Source organism: Drosophila nasuta, chromosome 2L, assembly GCF_023558535.2.
Source record: "Drosophila nasuta strain 15112-1781.00 chromosome 2L, ASM2355853v1, whole genome shotgun sequence".
In the NCBI taxonomy this organism is placed as follows: domain Eukaryota; kingdom Metazoa; phylum Arthropoda; class Insecta; order Diptera; family Drosophilidae; genus Drosophila; species Drosophila nasuta.
This window is the reverse complement of record NC_083455.1, coordinates 20,987,153-21,007,725: the sequence shown is the minus strand read 5'-3', so window position 1 is coordinate 21,007,725 and position 20,573 is coordinate 20,987,153. Positions and strand designations below refer to the sequence as shown.

The window sequence follows — 20,573 nt, the reverse complement described above, 5'->3', positions numbered from 1 at the left end:
TTTTATGAAGCAATATTTTTACATATTTTTATTTAAATACAGATATGTATGTATGTATATGTAAATACAAACCTATGCTAGCGTTTTAAGTAAATTAATTAATTTTTTTTATAATACAAGCAGTCAGCATTAAAAAATGTATTTATTTGATCAAATAATAAAACATGTTTTACTTTGAAGATAGCATTAAAATTTATTAATAATAACTAATCTAAAAAAAACTTTTAATATTTTATTTATTAATTTTAAATTCAATTCAGCTCAAAATATTTTTAAAAATGAACTTACAGTTCTGAAAAATTTTTAAAAGTAATTCAAATTGAAAGTTAAAATTCAGAATTTTTCATAAGTAACAACCATTGCGATTGAAGTGTTACTAAAGGCAATCGCAATTAAGTTAAGTAAGCACTCCCTATGTTATAAAAATAAACAAAACCTTTAAGCACCGCCTATTACTAGCACCCTCGTCTACTTGTCCCTCTTCGCCAGCCCTTTTGTGGCTTTGGCTCTCTTTCTGCACTTTGCTCACGCCATTTGTCCGCTCCGTTGTGCAATTACTACGTCGACGTCGTCGTCGTCGTCGCGTCGTTGCAATTTCTTCTAGGTGCGCGTCCGTTCGCTGCCTCTCGCTCTCACTATCTCAAGTTCTCTATGATTGTGTGCGAGTGCATGCGCTTGTATGTGTGTGCATGCAGCTCCTCTGCCGAGTTTGTTGTGTTTGCGTGGAAAATTGTATGCCCCCCGCAGCGCACATTTGAAAAGTGCATCACCATCATCATCTGGCTGGCTGATGACGTTGGGAGGCGCAGCAGGGTGGTGGTTAGTGGTAAAGGCAGCAGTCAACGCAACACAGCGCAGTCCCCATGGAGCCTAGTTTGACTGCTTGGAAAACTCTTTGGTTTTCTATTAGATTGTGCGGCTAACGCAGCCGAAGCTGAAGCTGCCTAGGCCTATGCAGAGAGCGCAGCAAAAGTAGGCGCACGATGAACGGCTTGCAACTGGTTCGTTCGTCTATTGCTTGAAGTCAATTCCCCATGAATGCTGTAACTATTGGAAAAAAGAAAATCCTTTCCACGCTTTCCCCCAAAAAGAAATAGTTGGCCTAGACCAAACGGCAGCCTATATGCAAGTGACTCCTCATACAGTGCGAGTGCGAAAGGCAAAAAGCTTTAGCTGCATTTGCTTAAAGCCCCTTTAGAGGCTCACATACACTCACACATCGACACATGCCAGTGTACCGATGAAAAATGGTTGAAAAAAGTTTTAAAAAAAACGTTGTATGATTTTTCTTCGCCAATATTTTGTAACAGAGGCACAGCACCGAGCAAACGGTGCCTACGACTTTTGTAACAAAAATGCACACAAGGCAAAGAGAGCAACACACACGCACAAACACACACACTCGCATTTGCCAGCTCAAGTTGTTTCATTTTTCTTATTTCTTATTGTGGCCCCTCCATCGATTCCCCTGCTTAATGCAGTTGTTGCTGTTGTTATTTTTATTGCTGCTGCACTCGCCTATACAAAGTTGTGTATGTGTTCGTGTGTGTGCAGTGCAATTGGAGAGCGAGAGAGTGCAAGAGAGAGAGTAGGCATGGAAGAGAGACCCAAAGCAAAATGCAATTCAATGTTGACTGATTTACACAGTGACACAAAAGTGTTTGTTAATTGTGTAAAAGAGTTAGCACAATATGAAAGTAGTTATTTTGTTATATTAATATATGTATTTGTTTGGTAAATACAATTAAAAATAGTTGGAAAGGTAATTGCATGTTTATATTTGGAATATGCTGTCTAGTGTTTAGATTTGCACTATGGATGTGCTGAGTTTATCACACTGTGCCTGAACATGTGCATTCTCCTATTCATACACATGCAAGCGAGCAGCATGTAGTGTGGAAGCGGGACATCGAGGTGGGACTGCAATGCACTTTTTGGTTGTGCACATAGCACAGCATCTCGCTCCAACTGCTCCCAATACACATACAACGAAAGAGACGAAGGCATTGACAGCGGCGTACAGCAAACAGAGCACAGAGAGATGCTCAGCGCATGTGAAAGGCCTTTGGACTGCATATTCCCAGTCCGCTCGTCGCTCGCAGGCAGGCAAACAGGCAGGCGCACCTGCCCCGCCCCATTCGCTCTCACACACACACACAAGTAAGCAAATAAAAAACGTTTTTTTTTTGTCAGACATTTGTATTTTTGTGTTTTGTTGTCTGTTGGCAAAGTGCAACGTCTCTACGAATTCTGGGCTCCTTTTCCCAATGTAACACAACCATGCACCATGCGAGCAACGATTGCCCCAGGGCTGCCATTACCATTACGACAATGATTACGTTGATATGGAATATGGATGCGGACGCCGTTGTCGCGGTGGCTGTGGGAGAACGTGGCGCATTTCAGTTTACAACACAACCCACGTGTCTCCTTGGAGCAACAGCAACAGCAACAGCTGCTGTCCATTACATGTACTACGCATGTAATAGCATTTTGCTCCAGGGCCTTTTTTGTTGGGGTTATTCCTTTTTACGGTTGTTCTGGCGTGAACAACAGCAACAACAGCAAAAAACTCCTGCTCTTTGCTGTGTCATCGTCATCGCCAGCGTCGCCGTCGCCGGCTGCGTGCACAAAAGTAACAAAATGTACTGAATGGCAACAGGCTCTCAGCGTTAACCAGAACGACGATTTTACATTACAATCGCTGTACAATCGACGCTCGGTCTCTGTACACGCTCATTGCGCGTTCGCAGTCCCCAACTCCTCTACCCCTCCATCCCTGCTCCACGTCTACTGCACAGCTCGCGACACTGTGTAGGCTTTGTTTGTGTCTGTGTTTGTGTGTGTTAGTATGGTTGTTTGAGTCTCCCTGTATGTGTCTGTATGTACGCGTCGCATTACTTGCGCGTGTACTCCCCACTCATCCCCTCATCCATGCTGGCAAAGCATACAGATAAGTAATAATGGCTCCACTCTCCACTGCCGCAGTCGACGTCAGCGCAATTTGTTTTTTTTTTCTCCTTACTTTGTTCTTTGCGTGCCTTTGGCGGCAACGAGGTCTTTGCTCTCGTTTGCTTTATCATTCATGCCGTATGTGTGTATGTACATACGTTGCTTTGATGCGCTCGCTATATGCATGCATGCATGTGGATGTATTTGTGTAAGAGAGCGAACTGACCACCCCACACAAACACAAACAAACACCTAAAAACATACAGCAGAAAATTTGCTAATGCATTTTGCATTTCTACAGTCAATTCAGTCAGTCGCAGTGTGCCGACCATTGAAGTCACTTGTTGCTGCATGCTGTGATGAAGGTAGTTCACTGCGGCCTGTTTTGAATAATTTGGATGAACGGTAAAATGCTAATGCCATTTGATCCTATTGTGATAAATATCAATTTGTTATAAATAATTATTTGCTGCTAAAAATATAAGCAAATATTATTAGAGTTCCTTTACTTATACACATATATAATAAAAACTTTTGGACTTGGATCAACATTTATTTATTTAATACTAATCGGATTGAAGGTTGTATACATACACATACATATATATATTTAAACGCTATAAGTTAAGGAATGTTTTTGCACTGAACGTGTGCTTGATATGGTAGTTGATATGTTTTCATTAAGCTAGCCACAGTAAAAGATCCAATTTGGTACTAAATATAAGCAAATAAGAAAAGTACAAACTGTACTATATAAATTAAAATATGTACCACAATTATATATTAAATTCGGTACAAGTTTCAATAAAAATGAAACTTCATATGTACCAATGTAAAAATCTTTAATGTACCATGATAAATTTGGTACACAAATGGGAAATATTCAATTACAACAACTAAAGTACCAAATGCAGCTACCGTGGCTATCGCTCACTTATCGATAAAGATTTAACCTAATATACTATTATCGATTGCGTTGCATGGTTAGCGAACGCTGATATGTATCGATTTCGGCTGTTTAAACGTCGATTTAACTATAATTCAACTAATTACATATGTAAAGATATGTTAATGTGTATAGAGAAAATGTGTGTATGTGCGATTGCGCATTGATATGTTTTAGTTTAGTTTGTCAGTTAGTCGCGGGTTTGTCTTAACAGTATTTTTTTTGTATCACAGTTCAAAGTGCTGAGAGATGAACCCGTGTATTTTAGAACTCGTTTGCTTTGGGCGGATTGCCAACGGACGTGACGCACGCCTCTTTAAAGTTGGTGGCATTGAGGGGCGCAAAGTAATCTTCGTGCAGGAAACGAATGATATTCTCGATGGGACACAGATCGGCCTTGTTACCTCGACTATCGCGGGTCACACGCAAACTCTTGCCGCCCTCACAGAAGTCAATCTGCTGGGTGACATCGCGTCCATTGTAAACAACCCGGAAATAATAATCCGTATGCGCCTCACTGCGATACACCTCGAAGGCGAGTCGAGAAGCGTATGCGATGGTCTGTCCCTGTTTCGTCACAATGCCCAGGGCTGCTGTCAGATACTGCAGCGTGCAATCGTGTCCCGAGTACAGCACAAACTTGGTGCGATCCCCCGATATCATCTTGAGCATATAGCCAACTATGTGCCGGATCATGCCATAGGCGCGAAGCAGTCCCGACCGTTTGTAGTACGTGTGGCGAGCGCTGCGTAGCGACAGCTCATCCGCAAATGACATGAGCGCATCCACATGACCGGGCTCCACACAAGCCTCCGTCTCGCCCGTTTCAGGCATTGCCTCCGCTTCCTGTTGAGCGGGCTCCGCAGCTGCTGCTAAGAGATTGGAGGATGTTTCATCCTGATCAATGTTGATGACATCCACCAGCTCCTGTGCATGCTGTGTGCTCGCAGTTTGGCTGCCATTGCGTCGCCGACAGGGTAAATTCGCGTCGTGACAGAGCACCGTCAACATGGCATCGACCACCTCGAAGGGATTCGTGATACCGCCCTCGGTGGGCGTGTGCTGCAGCAAAGTGCCGCCAATCCATTGCATTACAGCGAGCACATCGGGACGACGCAACAGCTGGCGATCCGCCAGAGAAGCTAGACGACGTTGCAGCACCACAGATTGCGCACAGCTGCAGTCCCCAAAACAGAAAGCCATGCTATGGGATTCACGCACATTTAACGCCAACCATTTGTCCGCTGGCAGCAGAGCGAAGAGCAGCGCCAAGGCAGATTGAAAGGTGCGACGATAGCGTGTGGTAAACACTACCACTTCATCCGAATTGAGCAGCGTATGCGGTGTGGTGCCCAGTTGGGACAAGCGCTGTGCTTGCGTTGGCTTCAGCAGCAATCCCAAAGGATGTGCATAGATCTGATGCATAATGTCGCCCACATGCAGCAGCTGGGCAATGCCTCTGCAAAGCAAACATAGAGAGTGACAAATGTAAGAACTTGAAGAGGAGTGGGTAACTTACTTGTAGGTGAGCTGGCCCAGCGGACAGCCGCGCTCTGTGGCGGGTAGGAGCGGGAAGCCGTGGAAGGGACCAACTTTGTTCCAGTACATATGATTGGAGCCGGATGCTGAACTGCTGGAGTTGTGCAGAAAGCTGCGATATCTGCAAAATATGTGATGGATTCAGGGAGTTGACGAATTTTGCTTATAAGCTGGAGAAGTATTGCCAGCAATAACTTTTGTAGTATCTGATATAAGCACAGGACAGATGAACAGATAGAAGCCTCTACCTATAAGCATTATCTAAACATTTTAATAATCATAAACTTAATAGGTAAGCTGCTCTATCAATTGCATACAGCCTTGTATTAACTTAAAAGGTTTACTCGGCTGTTGGCAGGGAGCCATAAAAGATATAAGATGTCGCACATTTGTAAAATAAACAAACTGCTTAGCACCTAACTAAGTATTATCAGCAAATTTTGTAACTCTATCTTATATCTAACGGTTATTTGGTCTGAACATGTAGACAGGTGTATATAAAAAATGTATTTACACTTACAATTTTAAAATAAACTTTAATGTCTTAATTTGCGAAGAATTATCACCAAATTTGATACCTCAACCCAAATGTTTAAAATGGGCAATATTTATGTCAGCTTTTTCTAAGCCCAGACAGACGGACTGATGGAATGATTTATATACTAAATAGGTAAACCCTTTGTGGGGATAACAATGCTATTAATTTGAAGTATTTTTCATAAACCCTCAATTATATCACTCTCTAGCTTAGTAACACTCGCACCTGTTGACCAGACTGTCGCCATCGACGGGCACGCCACAATTGATGCCCTGCGCATGCACATGCGACATGGCACCTCGATCGCCATGCCTAATGACCAACAACACCCCCTGCAACTTCCAACCCTCCAGAATGCCGCCATCATCCAAGCGCGTTAGCTGCGCCAGAGGAGCACAACGTTCGCGATACTTGGCAAAACGCTGCGATGCACTGGAGTCCGCTGTGGAGGCATCGCCGCCGATGTTGCTGCTGGCGGGAGCGGAACCCGTGCCAGGGCCATAGACGCCGCTGCCGCCGCCGTTGCCCAGATTGCCAGAGTGCTCAGCATTGCCCATGTAGCGATACATGCCTTAAAAGAGAAATAGTTTTAGAGGGATGTGTATTTGTTGATAACCACTTGATGGACTCACCTGCGATGAGCAGAAAGATCCACAGGCTGAGAAACATGTAGCAATAGAATGTGCGATGTTGCGTAGTGAAACGCGTCAGCTCCTTGAGCAACAATCGCATGGTGAACTGGGCAACGGCGACGCCACACAAACATATAAAAAGTGCTCTTAACGATGGTCGACGCTGGAGGATTGGTTGCGAGCTTCTTTATTGGACTTTTTCGTCTATTTTTGTTGGATGTGAAAAGAGCCACGCTCGCTTTGGGGTTGCAAACAACACTGCAAAAGCAGAGTTGTTACGTGGAGCGCATCGAATTGGTGGAGCATGCGCATTGTGGCCAGCAAACAGCTGATGGTGGACATTTATGTGCGTTGACAAGCATTGGATGCCTTTCTTTAATCACGGCAAATACAATATAGAGGCGTAATACATATGACAGATTTTGGTTAAATAGTTAGGAGAGTTGCAAACTCACCCAACTTTACAATGCGCATGAGATTATTTATGTTTAAAATATAGTATCAAAGATCAGAGATCATATTAATTTCATGTATAATAATGCTGTTGGCTTAGTCTTGGGCGGCAGCCAGAGCCAAGACGGTGAAACGCACTTCCTCGGGATCGCGAGCCATGAACTCCTTGCACACTTTGGCCGCGTCCTGCACGAAAGTCTCATCTGATGTCTTGCCATGACTGATGGGATAGGACTTGCGACCATCGAGTTCATACAAAGTGTTCTCCTTGTTGACGAACGCAATGAAGTGATGGATAACCGTCTCATAGGCGCTGGCATCGGTTTGTCCCTCCTGCGCCAGCTGCTGGTGATCCTCGGTGAAGTCCTTGTCCTGCTCCAAGGCTTGACCACGCTCTTCGGCAGAGAGAGCAGCGCCCTTTACCAGGAAATTCTTCAGCACACCGGGTCCAACCTCAATGCTGTCAAGAGTAAAGTGATTTAGAATATTATAATTTCATTACAGGCGACATTAGAAGCTTACTCCTTGTTGTTGGCCACACTGTGGATTAAAGCGACTGTGCCGCAAGCATTGTGCGTAAATTGACGCATATAGAAAAGATCTTCTGGATACTTTTCCTCTTCGGCGGCGGTCTTGATGCGCTCATGTTCCTCGGCGCGATGTTTCTCATACTACCGATAAGATATAGACATGATGACTAAGCAAATTTGTTGGTGTAAAAAGGGAAAGGGAACTTACAGCATCGCTGATAGGGAAGAGCAAAATAACGGCTTTGACGGGCCGGGGTAGAAAGCCGAGCAAATCATCATCTAGACCGATGACGTCAGTCACTGACCAGGATGGCGACACGCCCAGCTTGTGAATGTATTTGGTCAGTACCTGGAATGGGACGACGACGTCTTCTTTTTTATACAGTGCCAATCGCAAAAATAAAAATACAACACAATTTTGCCAAGCAACCAAATCCAAACAAAATTCGCAATTTGCACTTTTATTTCTTTCGTTTTTATTACTGCAATAGATAAGCACTCACCTCTGGGTTGGATTCAAGTGGTGTCCAAGTCGACATGTTGATTAAAATTCGCGTATTTAGTAATTTACTTGCACAGCGAGACAGTCACAGACTGAATTGTTTTTTCTGTTTGCCTCAAAACGAAGATTACCGGCACTTTTTTGACACTTTGCAATAGGGATGTTGATTACATATCGATATATTATCGTATCGATGTCGGGTTCACTGGATTATTAATATACCATTTAAAAGATACATTTTTAACAGAAACTTTAGGAGTTGGAGAAGAACACTAGAATGCTAAAAAATTAAGTGATCATAAAACGGAAATATTATTATTTTTAAAAGGGTTTATATACGATTTGAAAATGAACCATTTGTATTAATTTTGTCGTTTTAAAGGGGTTAAAATACATGTTTTAAAAGTTGTATACTAGTAACAATTTGTTTATTATTAATATAGAATGCTAACTGGAGAAACATAAATAGAGTACAAATAGGTTTATATTTAAAGAGATACAATTTTATTAACGTTTAAATTTAGCGCTATTCCCAATCAACCCCTCTTTTCGTTGTGCAGCACTAAAATATTTCAAAGTGATACCAGCTGCTTAAAGAAACTATTTCAGGACTGGGAAATATATCGTACATTGAATAAAAAGCCTCCAAGAATTTTGACTAGATTATTTTTTATAAAAAATTCTTGCTAAAAGTTCATGTACACAGAAAAAAAACTCTAAATATTTTTCTGTGAAATAGACCGTAGCATAAAATAGTGGTATATTTTAAAGTATTTTAAATCATTGCACGGTATATTTCTATATTTTGCGAATAAAAACGGTATATTTGAAAATTCAAATTGTGGTCACGCTAATCATTGTGCGAGTCGGCAAAAACAGTTTTGTGCCGAAATAAATATAGTGCCTAAATAACATAAATAAACGCCAATAATTAACATTCAAAGTGATGAAAAGCCAGCAGCATTTGCATTAACCGAATGCGCTTTTCACAAGGCCTTCAAAAAACGCGAAACTTTTACACACGAATCGATTTTTCTGCGCTGCGCTGTGCTTGCCAACTTTCACAGCGCCCAACTAACAAAAACCCAAGCCAACTAAAAAGGCAGCAGCAAAATGTCGCGGCATCCTAGCGACCGGAAAGTGTATGTTGGAGATTTGGGCAACAATGCGCGAAAGAACGATTTAGAATATGTGTTTGGTGCGTATGGCAGTCTACGTAGTGTTTGGATTGCACGCAATCCACCAGGTTTCGCCTTTGTGGAGTTTGAGAGCGCCAGAGATGCAGCTGATGCTGTGCGCGGCTTGGACGGCCGAACGTTGTGTGGGCGCCGTGCTCGTGTAGAGTTGTCCACAGGAAAATACGCTAGATCTGGTGGTGGTGGAGGCGGCGGTGGTGGAGGAGGAGGAGGCGGCGGAGGTGGTGGTTTTGGCGGAGGAGGACGTGGTGACCGTGGCGGTGGACGCAGTGATGATAAATGCTATGAATGTGGCATGCGTGGTCATTTTGCGCGCCACTGTCGCGAGCGGAAGGCAAGACAACGACGCAGGTTAGTGATTATCAATTTCATTCATAATTTTTGCATCATATTTATGTACGAAATACATACATACATACACAAAATTTGTATGTCGGGCAAATCTAATTTAAATTGTTTTGAGTGCGGTGAGTTTCAATTTGCTACTTTTTTTGGTGGTGAATTTCGTGAGCAAGTGCATGCACACCCCTGGAATTAAAAAATGCGCGCGAATTCAGTGTGTTGTCAAAAAACAGGCTTATTAAATTGTTAAACTTTTGAATTTATTAAATAAAGTGCATCCGAACTGAATATTTAACATAATCAATTTGGAGAGTTTCATTCAATTCAAAAAATTAAACAAATGAAAAGACTTCAAATATTATGTGTACGGTGCGTGGCGTCGTTTTCGAACGATAGTTATCAAAAATGTATATCGATAGTGCGCATGTGGTAAATTTTTCGATTATTGTATAGAGCAACACTGGCATCGTGGTACACGCACGTGTTTGCTTCATTTTGGATTTTTCTTTTACACGCGGCGCCAGACTAAAGAAGGTTAAGTTCGAGAGTGTTGCGCTTCACTTTGCTTAAAATATTCAATTTCTAACTGAAATTAAATGAATTAAGTGTGCGCAAAATGTTTGTGTTATACGAAACGCCGGCGGGCTACGCCATTTTCAAATTACTCGACGAAAAAAAACTGGAACAAGTGGACAATTTGTACTTGGAATTCGAGACACCCGAAAAGGCAAATAAATTACTCAAACTCAAGCATTTTGAGAAATTCAATGATACCACAGAAGCGCTGGCAGCGGCCACCGCAGCCGTCGAGGGCAAAGTAGCCAAGCCACTGAAGAAAACATTGAAAAAACTCCTCGTGGATGATGTGCAAGCATCGCTGCTGGTCGCCGATGCCAAACTGGGTACTGCGATCAAGGACAAACTGTCGGTGCAATGTGTCTACAACACTGGTGTGCAGGAGCTGATGCGTTGCATACGCCAGCAGGCGGACAGTCTGCTGGGTGGTCTGCCCAAACGTGAGATGACCGCCATGGCCCTGGGCTTGGCGCATTCGCTGTCACGTTATAAGTTGAAATTTTCACCCGACAAGATCGATACGATGATTGTGCAAGCTCAGTGTCTGTTGGATGATCTGGATAAGGAGTTGAACAATTACCTGATGCGAGCACGTGAATGGTACGGTTGGCATTTTCCCGAGCTGGGCAAACTGATTACAGACAACATTGCGTTCGTCAAGACGATTAAACTGGTGGGCACCAGAGATAATATGGCTGCCACCGATTTGTCCGACATATTGCCCGAGGATGTGGAACAGCAAGTGAAGGAGGCGGCTGAGATCTCCATGGGCACAGAGATCAGTGACGAGGATGTACTAAACATACAATGTTTGTGCGATGAAATCATTTCCATCAATGATTATCGCACACATCTGTATGATTACCTCAAGGCACGCATGATGGCCATGGCACCCAATCTCACAGTGCTTGTGGGCGATACTGTTGGCGCCCGGCTCATTGCCCATGCGGGTTCGCTGATCAACTTGGCCAAGCATCCCTCGTCTACTGTACAGATCTTGGGTGCTGAGAAGGCCCTTTTCCGTGCCCTGAAAACCAAGAAGGATACACCCAAGTATGGTTTGATTTACCACGCACAGCTTGTGGGACAGGCGAGCCAAAAGAACAAGGGTAAGATGTCACGTTCGTTGGCAGCGAAAGCATCGCTAGCAACACGTGTGGATGCGTTTGGTGAGGAGGCCACCTTCGAGCTGGGAGCCACACACAAGGTCAAGCTGGAGGCGCGACTGCGGCTGCTGGAGGAGGGCAATCTTCGCAAATTGTCGGGCACTGGCAAAGCCAAGGCCAAGTTTGAGAAATATCAGGCCAAGAGGTGCGTAATAGTTTCCATTTCCATTGATCTTATTATTTGGGTCTAGTGTTTGAACTCTTAAATGATGATACCACAAAGGTTTCGCATTTATCTGATTCCATCTTGACGATAAACCTTGGCTGTCTGACAAAGAGTTCAACACACACTCCAAATGATGATCAACTCTAGTTTTCTCTACATTCTTTACTTATTTTTGCATTTCTCCCATTACAGTGAAGTGTTTACGTATCAGCCGGAGGCGGATAATACGTTACAGGTGAAGAAACGTAAGCATTCGGAAGTTGAAACGCCCGTCAAGCAAGAGGAGGAGCAAGAGGAAGTTGCTGCCGATGAATCAGAAATCAAAACTGAGAAGAAAAAGAAGAAGAAGAAGAAGCAAAAGGATGAAGAGGCTCCAGAGCCAGAAGCAGCTGCTCCAGCAGAGGCTGAAGATGAAGCGCCCGCACAGCCTGCCAAGAAAAAGAAGAAATCAAAACATCAAGAATAGATGGGGGCGCTTCTTACTACAAATAACGCTTAAGTTGATAGTTTTTAGTTTTTACTCTCTAGTTTTAAAACCCTATTACTGCAGTCTTAGCATACAGTTTTATTTTATTTGTGAACTACATTCGGAATAAAAATGTAACATACCAACCAATTGAAATTTCATGAATTTCTAACTAACAACTAAAAGTAAAATTTACCTTTTTCAGCATTGCTCAAACTGAATTGATGTTCGATTGTGCGTTGACAATTGTCATTGAATTTCAGAGCTTACGGCTCAATGCTAAAAAATTATTATAGTTGTAATTATGGAAAATATTTACAATTTTGTATGATTGTATAATACTTCTGCGAAAATTTAATTTTTAATAGATCAAAGTTCGTAATATTTGAAAGTGTCGAGGATGTTGCATTAGACTTAAAGATATGCCATAAAAGGCTCTCAAGGTCTTAATCTAATTTTTATGAATTTATTTCATAATCAGAAATTTAGTCGTTGATTAAAACTATAGTTTTTAGCCCACTGTAAGTTGCAGTTGTAAACGATTTTTCACAGCAAAAAAAGGTATTTGCATTGAAGGCGATCAAGCAGAAAATGCTCAAGCTGCAACAGCAGCACCAAAAAGACATCTTGCATCACACGCAAGATTTGTGGATTTTGCGGTGAGCAAGAGCAGCAGCAAATAAATCGAATATAAAAGCGCAGTAGCCAAACAAATGGAGCGTTCAGTTAGATGGCAGCACGATGAGGGAACATCTGAAGCTGCTGTTGATCTTGGGGCTGCTGCTGACATACGCGGCGGCCAAGAAGAAGGAGTCCTCTTCGGAGGAGGAGGAAGAGGGCGGCGAGAAGCACGAGAAGAAGAAATATGGTGATGAGGAGCATAAGGGCGAACATGGACATAAGAAGCACAAGGAATGGGAGGAGGATGAGAAGAAACATCACGAGGCCGAGGATCACGAACATCATCATGGCGACAAGGGCGAAAAGAAGAAGAAACACTACGATGAGAAGGAAGAGTATGGCGAGAAGCACGAGCATGGTGCCCACAAAAAGGGGGGCAAGCATCACCACAAGAAGAAGCACAAGAAGGGTCACAAGGAGTTGGAGTATCACAAGAAATTCAATAAGGATGAGTACCACAAGGAGAAGAAGTTCTACGATGACGAGCACAAGGGCGGACATCACAAGAAGTACGGCAAGGAGCACAAGCATCATGAGGAGGAACATGGCGAGGCGAAGAAGGGCGAGAAGCATGACAGCGGCAAGAAAAAAGGACACAAAAAGAAGGAGGGACACTACAAAAAGGGACATCACGACGAGGATCACAAGAAGTACAAGAAGGAGCACAAATACGGCGATAGTTACGAGGAGAAGGAAGAGCACGGCAAGAAGGGAGAGAAGAAGCACGGTCACAAGCATCACAAGAAGAGTGGCAAGAAGCACGGTTAAAACTTGTGCTTCGTTCTAGACTCATTAATAAAGAAATTCAACATAAAATTAAAGTCTTTTTAACTGGGAATCAATTTTGTAGTGTTTTTCTCTTAGTCTGAAAGGCAATATTGAAATAAAATTGTAATTTTATAACATTTAACTGGTGCTCTATATAAGTAATTAATTTAAATGCAAATTTATGCTAGTTACTCTACACAAGTTTACCTTTTTTTTCTCTGTTTACAGAAGCAACTCAATGAGCAGATCACGCAGTACATCGAGGCGTCGTCGCACTCGCTCCAAGTCTGGCACCCGCTCCCGCAGTCGCTCTCCCGGTTCGGTTGGCGGCGGTCGTCGCTCAGGACGCTCGCGTGAGAATGGCGGTCGCGATGAGAACGGTTCGGTGTCGCGTTACAGTGACCAGGAGCAGCGCAATGGCAGTGGATTGGTGGACTCACCGCCGCCAGTGAAGCGGCGCTACGATGACGAGGATGATGACAGAGATAGGGGATCACGATCGTCACCATCACCACCACCACGTGGTCGTGGTTCGCCACCGATGAGACGTCGCGGCGATTCCTCCGTCTCCCGTTCCATGTCCAGAGACTAGCGATGCCAGGCGGCGGCTAACATTCATATTGGCCATTAACAACAACAAAAACAAATAGGGCTCAACCTGCTGCTCCTTGCATTCCTGATATTCGCAAAAAAAACAAAACTGAACAAAAACACCCAAAACAAGACCCTCAATTACATTATATTATATGTTCGTCGGGCAGTTAATTGTCCTCTTTAGTTGCCCTGACTCCCCTGCATTCTTAGCTTAGCATATAATCTATAGATTAATACACATAAACTAGACACTCCTTGTGCCCCTTCCTGTACCCCTTTGATTTTAGTTTTGGATAAAGTGAAACCCCTTAATGCTCACATAGAAGAAATTGCTCTTATATTTTTCATTTATTTTGAAAATTTTGTCAATACGGATCGAACAAGTCTCTCTCTAAATAGAAGGCCGATCTAGTCATTTTCAATTATTTATGGTTTCGTTTCCATTTCGTATAAGTAAGAAGAAAATTGATTTTATGTTCGCTTTTATTTTATTATGCATTACAATACATACATCCAAATACATACAAAAGCATATAGCATACATATATGTATATCAGGCTAAGAATGAAACTGAAAACTGAGAAGAAACAAAATAATATATATATATATATACTAAAATTGAATCATTTTTAGGGATACACAACTGAACTTGCTATCCAAAAGTCAATTTTATGATGTAACTTATCACATTCAACCGCCCCTCCTCATCCTTCCTTTTATCAATTGAATACAAAAAATGATCCCCTATCAAAATGATATTTTCACTTTCACAATTTTTGTAAGCTGTTTTTTTAATATTCATATAAATTAGGCGAAAAAAAAAACACTTATTGCAAAATTCATATTTCTCATACATTACGTCATAGTTAAGTATTATAATGTATGATTCTTGAAATGCGTATTTGTATGTAGCAAATGCGCTCCAATACATAATACATAATAATTATTCAATCAATAAATCAAATGCCAAAAAAAAAATAAAAACACCAAATGGAATTATTTACATTTCTAGCAATTGCCAGCAACAGCACAGAAAATAAAACAGTTTGCTTTGCAAATAGATTCAAATGTTAACGTGCATTTTAAATCTCGATAACAATGCGATATATGGAATTTGTGATCGTGAAGTGGTAATCGCATGTTCGATACATGCAGGGTTGCACTTCGCATGTTTATCGATAACTGATCTATTGCGCTTCGCATTCTTCTACTCTTAATGCTGTTTTGTGTTTTTGTTTTGTTATCTATTATTTTTTCTAACTTGGTAAATTCGTAAAAAATTTATCAACCTCAAGTGCAGTTCAATCAAACCAAGATCATTAAATTGCGCGTTCGTGTGTATGTGTGACTGAATTAAAGATTAAAGCAATATGTCAATGGCATTTCGCTTGTCCAAGCACGAAACGAGCGTCATCAGTGCAGAAGACACATCGCTAGAACATCTCGATTCAAGTGTTGAAATGCATTCGCGGTCACCATCGCCAGCACCGCTGGTGTTCAATCCACGCAAGCTGCGCTTTGCCGACGATGATTTTGACAAGGATCATCCGCAGGAGAGTCCGCAAAATATTAAGAAGCGATCACAGAGTACTGCCACCGCGCATAGAGATGTGGATATGTCGCCACCATGTCAAAAAGTTCGTGCCCTGCGTCTGTTCAATACGCCGGCAACACCAAAAACCATTCTACAGAAATCTACAAGCAACTGCAATCATTTGTCGGCCGTGGCAGCGGCTGCAAATGCTGCAGCAGCGGCTCGCAATGAGTTCTCCAAGATTCCAGATCGTCCGCGTTCATTGCCTCTGCACAACCATCGCACGTTGCAGCCACAAGACACCGCTAATGTGAATCCCTTTACTCCAGACAGTGAGTGAACAACAAAACGCTAAGAATGACCTCAAGTACTGATCTGTTCCTTTTATTCGATTTTTAGGTCTTATGGCACACAACAAGAAACGCTGCCGTACTCAATTTGGACGTGAGAATCTCAATGTCACTACCGCGCAACGTTTTCTACTCGGGGAGCCCAACGACGAGGATGCCACGTCTCAGCTGGCGGGCAACGGCGGCTTTGGCATCGAGGCGGTGCGAGAAATCAACCAACAGGCACCGAAAAGATTGGCACTACACGACACAAACATCAGTCGCTTCAAGCGCGAGTTCATGCAAGTAAGCGTCATTGGTGTAGGTGAATTTGGTGTAGTGTTTCAGTGCGTCAATAGGCTGGATGGTTGCATCTATGCTATCAAGAAAAGCAAAAAGCCTGTGGCAGGCAGTTCCTTTGAGTAAGTCAATTAAACATTAAATTTTATATTCTTCCTAATCATTTGATTAATTCCTTTACGACAGAAAACGAGCACTGAATGAGGTTTGGGCTCATGCCGTGCTTGGCAAGCATGACAATGTGGTACGGTACTATTCAGCCTGGGCGGAAGATGATCATATGCTCATACAGAATGAATTCTGTGATGGTGGCAGCTTGCAGGCACGCATCCAGGATCACAGTCTGGGTGAATCGGAGCTGAAAATCCTGCTAATGCATGTAATCGAAGGTCTGCGCTACATACACTCCAATGACCTGGTGCATATGGACATCAAGCCCGAGAATATCTTCTCTACCATGAACCTAACGGCACACAAACTAGGCAACAGTTGGGAAACGACATATTTAAATGCTGTTCGAGATGATGATGGTATGGATAGCGTCTATGAGGAACTGCGCAGTTCTGAGAATCTTGTAACGTATAAAATTGGTGATTTGGGTCATGTGACATCCGTGAATGAGCCTTTTGTGGAGGAGGGCGACTGCCGCTATTTGCCTAAGGAAATATTGCAGGAGGACTATAATAATCTGTTCAAAGCCGACATTTTCTCACTGGGCATCACGCTCTATGAGGTTGCTGGCGGCGGACCGTTGCCAAAAAATGGGCCCGAATGGCACAAGTTGCGTCATGGCGAAGTGCCTGTGATTCCCACTCTAAGCAAGGATTTTAATGAGTTAATTGCGCAAATGATGCATCCCGAACCCAATGAAAGGCCCAGCTCTATGTCCATTTACAGTCATCCGTAAGTTTCCAATGTGCTGAGCATTCAAGCAAACGTTACTAACTTAAGATTCGATTTATTCTGCAGCATTTTGAGCGCTGTGGATTCAAAGAGCAAACTGCAGCTTGGCCTGGAGCTGACAGTGGAGAAGCGCAAGAACGAGATACTGATGAATAAATTGCGTGAAGCAAAAAAACAGATAAAGCTGCTCGAACAGCGAGGTAAGTTTCTTCGTCCTCAAACTCCTCTTAAGGCTCTAATCCTTCTTTAAAATATTTACAGTCTCTGTGCTGGCAACAGCAAATACGCCAGAACCACTTGATGGTCAGCGGTGCCTGAGATCATTTACCAGACGCATGCGCACGCCGTTTGGATCGCATGGCAAATTTCCAAATCTCGCGGATCGCAACAAGAATGTCATTACCAATGTTTAACGGCCATGTAGTCGAATTCTTTTTACTGATTTCCCAAAACTTTACTCTTCCGTATTACAAAGTGAACAAAGCTCACATTCTTGTTATCTTTAAGCATCTTATTATGTATCATAGCTATTAAGTTGTTGCATTTTCTGGATTCCCTCGATATCGTTTTGTGGGTCGCTTCTACTACCTAAGTATTTTCATTTAAATATTCTAAAAGCAAAAAAAAACAAAGAAAAAAGAAAAGCAGAAAGAATGCAATTTCTTTTGTCTATCAACTCAGTGAAATTTCATGAATAAAATAAGAAAAACTCGAATAGTAAGCTGATAAAGGTATTATTGCCTTTGATAATAATTTTAAAGAGCAAGTTTAAAATTTTTGTATATATTTCAAGTATTAACTGTAACATAGTATGTATTGTTTTTGTAATTAATGCTATTTATTATAATGAAGGCGAAACATGTAATAACATTCCATTCGTGAATAAAACGAATGATATCAATTGTAATAACATTTAATTTATTTAATGTTAGAGGTGGGTTACAGTAGTTCGAAAACTAAGGCAACCGATCATACATATTGAAAGGTTCTACCGCTTTCTGGACTATTTGAATGTTGCAGTGTGAACGCATGCTAAATTTCAAAATATTCTAGTTTACTCTGAAAAGTATACCACGTGTATATAGCATTTTAAAAGGCGCAACTTTTTGAACCTTGTTGCATACTCATTTTTCTTAAAGAAAAAATTATGTTTAGTAATCGAATGATATTAATAAATTTATTGTTTAAACATTAAATATATATACATCGTTAACAAATGGTAAAATAACATCACGTAGCGGCAACGAAAGCAATTTATGGTCACACTTTAGATTCGATATTTCTATACGATATGTGCAGTGCTGCCATATTGTTGCTATGTATATCAGTGTGACCCTATGGCGCAGCAAGTGCTTCATTGAGCAACATCAGAAACTCATGTGGTTGCTCCTGTGTTCATTATAATGGCCAAAATATTACAGAAATATATAAAGTTCTCCACCAAGGAGCTAGAACAGTATGCCGCCAATCCCGATTCGTGTGTGCTGTGCGTTAAAACAGATCTGCATCTGTCGATGGGCCCCTATGGGATGTCCAACTTCAAGCATGCTTTGCACGAGCTTCTCATTCGCACCAAGGTGGGCATCTATGATGCCAACTTGAATGGCATTGTGCTTGGCATTAAGAATATAAAGGTGCTCGGCCAGACCGCGGGATTGCGTGCCGATGATCCGACGTTACACTTGGTAATTAATGCTGATTTCTATGTGCTACGACCCAAAGCGGGCGCAGTGCTTCATGGCGTTGTGCGACATATATCGAAGCATCAGATAAGCGCCATTATCTACAGAGTCTTCAATACAACCATTCGGTTTACGAATAAGAAACAAAGTCGCGACGGCATTGTTATGGATCAGGAAATCAAGTTTCGCATCAAGGACTTCAATATTGGTAATGTGATGCCATACATAGAAGGTGAACTTTTGCTGGACGAGAGCGAGGCGCAAGTAAGTCAATGCTTTTCAAACCATGCTTGGAAAACATTATTAAGCTTTTTCAATTGCAGAGCAAAACAATCAAATTCGAGGATGATGCTGAGGAGGCGGAGCAAGAAACACCTGTTGCAAATGGCAACGACAATGGAGCGCATGTGGAGCTCGATGCTCTGGTTGAGCTGATCAAAGTAGAACCCAACTTAACGCCAGAGCCCTCACCCAAAAAGAAAAAGTCGGAGAAGCGCAAAAAAGCGCTGGAAGAAGAGGTCAACAAAGTTGTGCCACAAGTGAAAAAATCCAAAAAAATAAAAGTGGAACCTGTATAGCCTCAAAAACAAAAGTTAATTTTAATGAATACCCTTTAATATGGTACAAATTAGTTGTAAACTAAGAGCAGATTGCCATGAGCAATAACTCGGCAACTAGTTATTTATATTTAATATGTAGCAATAGAGAATTTTGTTAATACAAATTGTAAATATGTGTTGAAAAATTCTCATAACCATTGAAATTCCAAAATTCGCCATTATCCACCAAACTTTTGGATGTCATAGTTAAATATACCGGAAGATGCTCTATCAATATTACTCGACAGCCATCACAAAATTGAGCACCCAAAATCGCTGGCAGCTGTGCAAGACAACAGCTCTGTTTGTGTTGCTTTTGGCCCATGTGCTTATCGGCAGCGGTTACCTGCAGATGCGTGTGCTCGCCCAGGAGGAGGAGGAGCAAGCAGCAGAGAAAACAGCAGCGGAAAAGTCACCAGTGACGGCACAATTGTCGTTGGTGACACGACGTGCTCCGCATTTTGAGGGAACCGCTGTGGTCAACAAGCAGTTGGTGACGTTGTCGCTCTCGCAATTTGCGGGCAAATATGTGGTGCTGCTTTTCTATGCTCTCGACTTCTCCTCGGTGTGTCCGACCGAGGTGACCGAGTACTCGGAACGTCAGGACGAGTTTCGCAAACTTAATGCCATTGTGATTGCCTGCAGCGTGGACTCGCCGTATTCGCACATGACCTGGCTGGATATGCCACGTAAGGCGAGTGGATTGGGCAACATTAAGATCCCATTACTATCAGATCTAACGCACAAAATCAGCCAAGACTATGGCATCTATGTGCCTGAATTCGGGCACAGTTTGCGCGCCCAATTCATCATCGATGGTAAGGGAATTGTTCGTCAGGCAACCATCAATGATTTGTTCGTTTCACGCTCCGTGGACGAGACACTTCGTCTGATCAAAGCCTGTCGCTATGCTGATATCACTGGCACTCCGTGTCCAAGCCATTGTGGTAAAACAGTCAGCGGAAAGTCGCGTAAATATGCCGTAACCAGCAAAGTTCCATTTTAAATAAAGATTATATGGTAAATAAATGTAAATGAAAATATTCCATAAACATGGATGTCTTATTTTACTTTAATCTTTGAAGTAACTATTAATCCTGACTATTTGTCCTTTACTTCTAAAAACAAAAGACTCCTCACTATGCTACATTTAATATCAAGACACACCATAATGAAATA

The 20,573-nt window shown here is 42.2% G+C and overlaps 7 protein-coding genes, 1 long non-coding RNA gene and 1 other non-coding gene across 10 annotated transcripts; 8 read left to right on the top strand and 1 right to left on the bottom strand.

Moving 5' to 3' along the window:
* Positions 1 to 1,834: 1,834 nt before the first annotated feature.
* Positions 1,835 to 8,177, top strand: LOC132783693 (uncharacterized). Its single transcript, XR_009632181.1, has 3 exons — positions 1,835 to 2,160; positions 3,254 to 3,317; positions 6,184 to 8,177. It is a non-coding gene; the product is annotated as an uncharacterized LOC132783693 (long non-coding RNA).
* LOC132783689 (2-phosphoxylose phosphatase 1) lies at positions 3,494 to 6,736 on the bottom strand. 2 transcript variants are annotated; one of them, XM_060789018.1, is made up of 4 exons: positions 6,608 to 6,736; positions 6,201 to 6,546; positions 5,418 to 5,558; positions 3,494 to 5,357 (listed from the first exon to the last, which is right to left on the bottom strand). In XM_060789018.1, exons 1-4 carry the CDS (start codon positions 6,705 to 6,707, stop codon positions 4,163 to 4,165), a joined length of 1,782 nt encoding a protein of 593 aa, XP_060645001.1. In that variant the 5' UTR covers positions 6,708 to 6,736; the 3' UTR covers positions 3,494 to 4,162. The 2 variants fall into 2 exon arrangements, with proteins under 2 accessions (XP_060645001.1, XP_060645002.1); XM_060789019.1 differs by lacking the exons at positions 6,201 to 6,546; positions 6,608 to 6,736 and adding an exon at positions 5,958 to 6,159.
* Positions 8,178 to 8,932: 755 nt separating the features above from the next.
* On the top strand, positions 8,933 to 14,151 carry LOC132783691 (probable splicing factor, arginine/serine-rich 6). Its single transcript, XM_060789022.1, has 2 exons — positions 8,933 to 9,639; positions 13,682 to 14,151. The coding sequence occupies exons 1-2, from the start codon at positions 9,206 to 9,208 to the stop codon at positions 14,043 to 14,045; spliced, it is 798 nt and encodes a 265-aa protein (XP_060645005.1). The 5' UTR covers positions 8,933 to 9,205; the 3' UTR covers positions 14,046 to 14,151.
* Positions 10,128 to 12,160, top strand: LOC132783690 (nucleolar protein 58). Its single transcript, XM_060789020.1, has 2 exons — positions 10,128 to 11,517; positions 11,731 to 12,160. Exons 1-2 carry the CDS (start codon positions 10,247 to 10,249, stop codon positions 12,002 to 12,004), a joined length of 1,545 nt encoding a protein of 514 aa, XP_060645003.1. The 5' UTR covers positions 10,128 to 10,246; the 3' UTR covers positions 12,005 to 12,160.
* On the top strand, positions 11,574 to 11,648 carry LOC132783791 (small nucleolar RNA SNORD53/SNORD92). Its single transcript, XR_009632206.1, has one exon. It is a non-coding gene; the product is annotated as a small nucleolar RNA SNORD53/SNORD92 (small nucleolar RNA).
* On the top strand, positions 12,250 to 13,573 carry LOC132783692 (probable zinc transporter protein DDB_G0282067). The gene has a single exon (XM_060789023.1). The coding sequence runs from the start codon at positions 12,746 to 12,748 to the stop codon at positions 13,451 to 13,453; it is 708 nt and encodes a 235-aa protein (XP_060645006.1). The 5' UTR covers positions 12,250 to 12,745; the 3' UTR covers positions 13,454 to 13,573.
* A 1,083-nt stretch (positions 14,152 to 15,234) lies between the features above and the next one.
* On the top strand, positions 15,235 to 17,981 carry LOC132783688 (wee1-like protein kinase). The gene is made up of 5 exons (XM_060789017.1): positions 15,235 to 15,913; positions 15,981 to 16,332; positions 16,397 to 17,113; positions 17,180 to 17,313; positions 17,375 to 17,981. The coding sequence occupies exons 1-5, from the start codon at positions 15,418 to 15,420 to the stop codon at positions 17,524 to 17,526; spliced, it is 1,851 nt and encodes a 616-aa protein (XP_060645000.1). The 5' UTR covers positions 15,235 to 15,417; the 3' UTR covers positions 17,527 to 17,981.
* A 465-nt stretch (positions 17,982 to 18,446) lies between these two features.
* LOC132796099 (DNA-directed RNA polymerase I subunit RPA43) lies at positions 18,447 to 19,375 on the top strand. The gene is made up of 2 exons (XM_060807179.1): positions 18,447 to 19,059; positions 19,119 to 19,375. Exons 1-2 carry the CDS (start codon positions 18,517 to 18,519, stop codon positions 19,371 to 19,373), a joined length of 798 nt encoding a protein of 265 aa, XP_060663162.1. The 5' UTR covers positions 18,447 to 18,516; the 3' UTR covers positions 19,374 to 19,375.
* A 99-nt stretch (positions 19,376 to 19,474) lies between these two features.
* Positions 19,475 to 20,456, top strand: LOC132796181 (uncharacterized). Its single transcript, XM_060807294.1, has one exon. The coding sequence runs from the start codon at positions 19,618 to 19,620 to the stop codon at positions 20,398 to 20,400; it is 783 nt and encodes a 260-aa protein (XP_060663277.1). The 5' UTR covers positions 19,475 to 19,617; the 3' UTR covers positions 20,401 to 20,456.
* The last annotated feature ends 117 nt before the right edge of the window (positions 20,457 to 20,573 follow it).

Bases quoted from the DNA above. Each gene is read 5' to 3' on its own strand.
- LOC132783689 (XM_060789018.1), bottom strand. From the start codon at position 6,707: ATGCGATTGTTGCTCAAGGAGCTGACGCGTTTCACTACGCAACATCGC. The intron at 6,547-6,607 runs GTGAGTCCATCA...TTCTCTTTTAAG, and splicing joins GATCTTTCTGCTCATCGCAG to GCATGTATCGCTACATGGGC. The intron at 5,358-5,417 runs GTAAGTTACCCA...TTTGCTTTGCAG, and splicing joins CTGGGCCAGCTCACCTACAA to AGGCATTGCCCAGCTGCTGC.
- LOC132783691 (XM_060789022.1), top strand. From the start codon at position 9,206: ATGTCGCGGCATCCTAGCGACCGGAAAGTGTATGTTGGAGATTTGGGC. The intron at 9,640-13,681 runs GTTAGTGATTAT...CTCTGTTTACAG, and splicing joins AAGGCAAGACAACGACGCAG to AAGCAACTCAATGAGCAGAT.
- LOC132783690 (XM_060789020.1), top strand. From the start codon at position 10,247: ATGTTTGTGTTATACGAAACGCCGGCGGGCTACGCCATTTTCAAATTA. The intron at 11,518-11,730 runs GTGCGTAATAGT...CTCCCATTACAG, and splicing joins GAGAAATATCAGGCCAAGAG to TGAAGTGTTTACGTATCAGC.
- LOC132783692 (XM_060789023.1), top strand. From the start codon at position 12,746: ATGAGGGAACATCTGAAGCTGCTGTTGATCTTGGGGCTGCTGCTGACA.
- LOC132783688 (XM_060789017.1), top strand. From the start codon at position 15,418: ATGTCAATGGCATTTCGCTTGTCCAAGCACGAAACGAGCGTCATCAGT. The intron at 16,333-16,396 runs GTAAGTCAATTA...CCTTTACGACAG, and splicing joins GTGGCAGGCAGTTCCTTTGA to AAAACGAGCACTGAATGAGG. The intron at 17,314-17,374 runs GTAAGTTTCTTC...AAATATTTACAG, and splicing joins AAAGCTGCTCGAACAGCGAG to TCTCTGTGCTGGCAACAGCA.
- LOC132796099 (XM_060807179.1), top strand. From the start codon at position 18,517: ATGGCCAAAATATTACAGAAATATATAAAGTTCTCCACCAAGGAGCTA. The intron at 19,060-19,118 runs GTAAGTCAATGC...TTTCAATTGCAG, and splicing joins TGGACGAGAGCGAGGCGCAA to AGCAAAACAATCAAATTCGA.
- LOC132796181 (XM_060807294.1), top strand. From the start codon at position 19,618: ATGCTCTATCAATATTACTCGACAGCCATCACAAAATTGAGCACCCAA.